Source organism: Arvicola amphibius, chromosome 1 (genome assembly GCF_903992535.2).
Source record: "Arvicola amphibius chromosome 1, mArvAmp1.2, whole genome shotgun sequence".
Lineage (NCBI taxonomy): Eukaryota > Metazoa > Chordata > Mammalia > Rodentia > Cricetidae > Arvicola > Arvicola amphibius.
Genome location: NC_052047.1, coordinates 23852185 through 23856390, shown reverse-complemented (window position 1 = coordinate 23856390; position 4206 = coordinate 23852185). Strand labels below are relative to the sequence as shown.

General features: G+C 43.4%; 1 protein-coding gene across 1 annotated transcript; it reads right to left on the bottom strand.

The window, feature by feature from the left end:
• Positions 1-1265: 1265 nt before the first annotated feature.
• On the bottom strand, positions 1266-2809 carry LOC119801963 (FAS-associated factor 2-like). The gene is given in 3 exon segments (XM_038312776.1): positions 1266-2119; positions 2122-2362; positions 2741-2809. Coding segments are annotated over 3 exon segments (1164 nt in total).
• Positions 2810-4206: the final 1397 nt, after the last annotated feature.

Sequence of the window (4206 nt, the reverse complement as noted above, 5' to 3'; positions counted from 1 at the left end):
CTTAGGAATCCTTGTCAGTGCACACGTGTGTTAAAGCACAGCTTCACTATGTACCCACTACCATAAACTAAACCACAGATGAGACGTTTAGAAGAAGCGGGAAAAAGCTCCTGTTGCTTCACCATGGCAAAGGAGGAAAGCTAGGAGCAGCCTCATCAGAAAGTGAATGTGCCCTTCTTCCCACGGCTCACACAGGCTGGGAGTCTCATTTCCCCTGTGGAGACAGGGTTTCACTTTGTAGCTCTGGCTGGCCTGAAACTCAAGAGATCCGCCTGCCTCTGCCTCCCAGAGCTGCAATGTTTAAAACATCACTATCACACTTGCACTGAAACAGGGCGGGTGGACGCAGGTGGATGGTGGCCCGAGGGTGGGTCCCACAAGTCCTTTGGAAAGGCTCCAAGCTTGGCAAGTTAGGAAAACTGGGTGCTGAGGGAACCAGACCCTCACCACCACCTGGTAGAGATGCCTAGGAAGAGCTGCAGCTCTGTGTAAAGGTGAGCACACACCCCATACACAGGTGTAAACTGTACACACACAGCCTCTGTGGGTCACAAACCCAGAATTCCTCTCATTGCTCCAAACAGGATACACAAGTGGCAGAACTGTACCAAACAAATGACTCTCTGGGAACATGAGAGGAACAATGGCAGAAGTAAGCGCAAGGTAGCCCAGGGCACCTTTATTACACTACCTTGGGCTAAGGAACCCAGGGAATTGGCTCTTTACCAAATAAATTCAAGGAAAAAAAATACACCTAAGTCAGCATCATTCCTTTGGTCATTATCATTACAAAACAAACAGAAACAGGTATTCGTAAACTGTGGGCAATCTGTTCCATCCTCGCTTCCCCTCGTCCTCAGGAGATGCTGCTGTAGCTGGTTGGTGGAGGTTTCCATCTGTGTTTTCTATAAAAGCAAGAATGAATGAGAGACCGTGGGAATGTCTCCTTCCCCACTCGGGACAATGGATGGGTTGAGGGAGAAGTCTCTTCTCTGGAAGGTGTGTGGTGAGGTGGCGGGAAGGCGAGTCTGCCGAGCAGGTATGTTCACTGCTGACCTTGCACACGCATACAGGTTGTGACTTTTGCAGGCAGCATGGTTTCTGATCTTTCCTTAGGATGCAGCAGTTTTCTTAAAAAATATTGTATAACAACAACAACAACAACAACAACAACAACAATAATAATAATAATAATTTATCTCTTGTTCTCTTTGTTTTTCCATTTCTTTTAGAGCTTGGGGTGGGAGGGAGGAGGCAGAAAAGTGTCATTCGTCTGTCAGGTCCTGAACAAAGGGAACTTGTGTGTGGCCAAGTCCTGCCTCCTGCAGTGTGGGAGGGGTGGGCCATTCCTCTGAAGGGACACATGGCAGGACCCGTCTTGGGAAATTGGCTTCAATCTGAAACTTCTCAGGGCTTTCCTTCAAGGAGAATAAGAAGTCATGGATGACTGTTAGAAACTGTGAAAAATGGAACCGTCTCTCTACTTTGGTATCATTGGGTAACTTGAAAATGATCTTGACACTTTCAGGGTCATCTGGGGATGGCTCAGGAGGCAGACATTCCAACTTTCTTTCCTTTTCCTTCTGTAAATTCTGCCGCCTCCTCTCCTTTGCCAGCTTCTGCTGCTGCACCTCCTCCTCCTTTCGGCGTTCCCTCTCTCGTTCCTCTCTCTTTTTCCTTTCTTTCTCCTGGTCTGCCCTGAGAGAAGCCAGGTAGGCTTCATCTTCTTGTTGTCTCAGCACTTGGGTCTGGTTCCTTTCTTCCCTTTCTAGGCGTTCTGATACCAGGTAAGTCTGGTTTGCATCCATTATAAATGTTAGCTGGTTGATGAGGTCATCAGGTTGAATGAGGCCTTCTAGCCATCCCACTACAGTCAAACGGCGATCTTTCAACATAATCATAGCCAGGAAAGGGTGGGTATTCTCTCGTAAAGCCTGTGAAACCCTGTACCCCTCGGGTTTGTTTGTGGAGCAAGCCCCAAAAACCATCCTGTTGTTTATTAGTGAGACAACTTCAGGAGCACAGAGCGCGTTGCGGCAGAACTCATCGGAGTCCTGGTGATCATCTCCATGAAGATAAACCAAAAGAAACCGAAGTTCTCGCTTGGCATCGTTAAGTGCCTAAATATATCAAGTATCGTGTAATAAGTAAACCGGAATGGAAGCATTATCAAGTAATAACCCCATCCAAGCAGCCCCTGTAGGGGTCGGGATGGAGGTGGATTGAAAACACTTGGTACACCCTCTTGCTCATTCAGTCTGTCCTGGACTGCAGCCTCCATGTTCCAGTTATGCTGCTCCAAAGCAAGGCGACACTGCTCCATGGACTCTATGCCAGTCAGATGATGGAGGATTCCCATTGGCTAATAAAGAAACTGCCTGGCCCATTTGATTGGCCAGCCCTTAGGTGGGTGGAGTAGACAGAACAGGAAGAAGGAAGTGAGGTAGATGGCTCAGTCAGATGCTACGCCTCTCCTAAGTTAGTCAGACCGCCGTGCCTCTCCTCAGAGAGAGAAGCCAGACGCGAAGAAGCTCCAGCCCAAGATGGACATACACTAGAATCTACCTGGTAAGGCACCACTTTGTGGTGCTACACAGATTATTAGATATGGGTTAATCAAGATGTGAGTAAGAGGCTGGAACTAATGAGCCAGGCAGTCTTTAAGGGAATACAATTTGTGTGTTGTTATTTTGGGTAAAGCTAGCCGGTGGCGGTAAGACGGCCCGCAGCTCCACACTACAGTCAGATCCTGAAACTGCAGCAGCTCAGTCTGCTCCCGAGTTAGATCCTGCTGCTCAGGTGCCGCCATTTTGCTGCCGCCTCTACGCTCCTTGATTTTTTTTTTAAAGAAGGTCTTTTGCTCTTTGGGGGAATATTGTCATCTCAGATGGGAGATTTTCATTTATTGTGTTTATGTATAATTATGTACCAAATCAAATGTGTTATAGGTAATTTTAGGTAGATAGTTAATAGCACAATTTCTTATGATTCTTTTCATCTCTCTTTACTGTGATTTTAGTTTCCTCCTTTTTTATTGAACTTATTTTAATCATGAATTAGAGCCCCTTCCTTTTTCCCATTTCCTCCATCACATCACTTTTAACCACTGCACCCCTCTTTGTTACTCCACCAATGCCTCATTCAAGAAATGGTCGCTTTTTCTTTCGTGCTTTCTGAGCTGACTGCGGGATATATACTCATCTCTGAGTATTTGAGTTAGGAGCCTCATCTGAGAGAGAACATGTGATATTTGTTCTATGAACCCATTTCACCTGATTAAGTATATGATCTTTTCCATTTGTATACATTTACCTGAAAATGTTATAATTTTATTTTGTTCTTATTCATATATATATATATATATATATATATCTTCATTTTTTAAAAAAAATGAATGGTTTTCTGTCAATAGAGCATTAGTAAACATGTATATGTGAAAAGTTTGATTGGTCCTTTGACCATATGTCAAGGATCTGGGTTATATTGTAGATTTATATTTAGGTTTTTTTGACAGTTTTCAACATTAATTTTCAGACTAGATAGGCCAGTTTGGAATACCACTAACAGGAATGAGTGTTCCTTTTTTTCAGCATCCCTTTCAGCATGCTTCCCAAGAAGGACAGTGACAAAATCCTGCTCATCACTTGTTGCACACAACAAATATATCACAATAGTTTTTGGATGCAGCTGTCGCTAGGACAGTAAACCACAATTCTGTAACTGACTTAAAACCCTTTCAATAATAGACGAGTCATGTTTGGTATTTGAAATTTCAGCCAACTACCCAGGGCTAGTGAATCAGGGATGTTGAGGAGAATTATAAACACCACTTTCCCAAAAAATGTTTAATCTTTATATTAAAAATATTTGTCCTGATACTTGCTGATAACTGTAGTCCTCACCCCTCATCAAGGAAACTTTTTCTTAGTGACAGATGGAGTTCATAAAGAAAAGTCTCTCTCTCTTGCTTTTCTCTCTCCCTCTCTCTCTCTGTCTCTCTCTCTCTCATGCACACACACACACACACATACACACACACATATAAATAAATAAAGAAAGAAAAGGAGTTATTAATTTCAGGAAATATATTAACTATACTTAATGTCACAACCTACCTTTTTAATCATCTAAACTGTATGCACAGAGATGGGAAATAGTTTGATGTTTGATTCCTTATACATATTTGCCATTACAAGTTTGGTCATA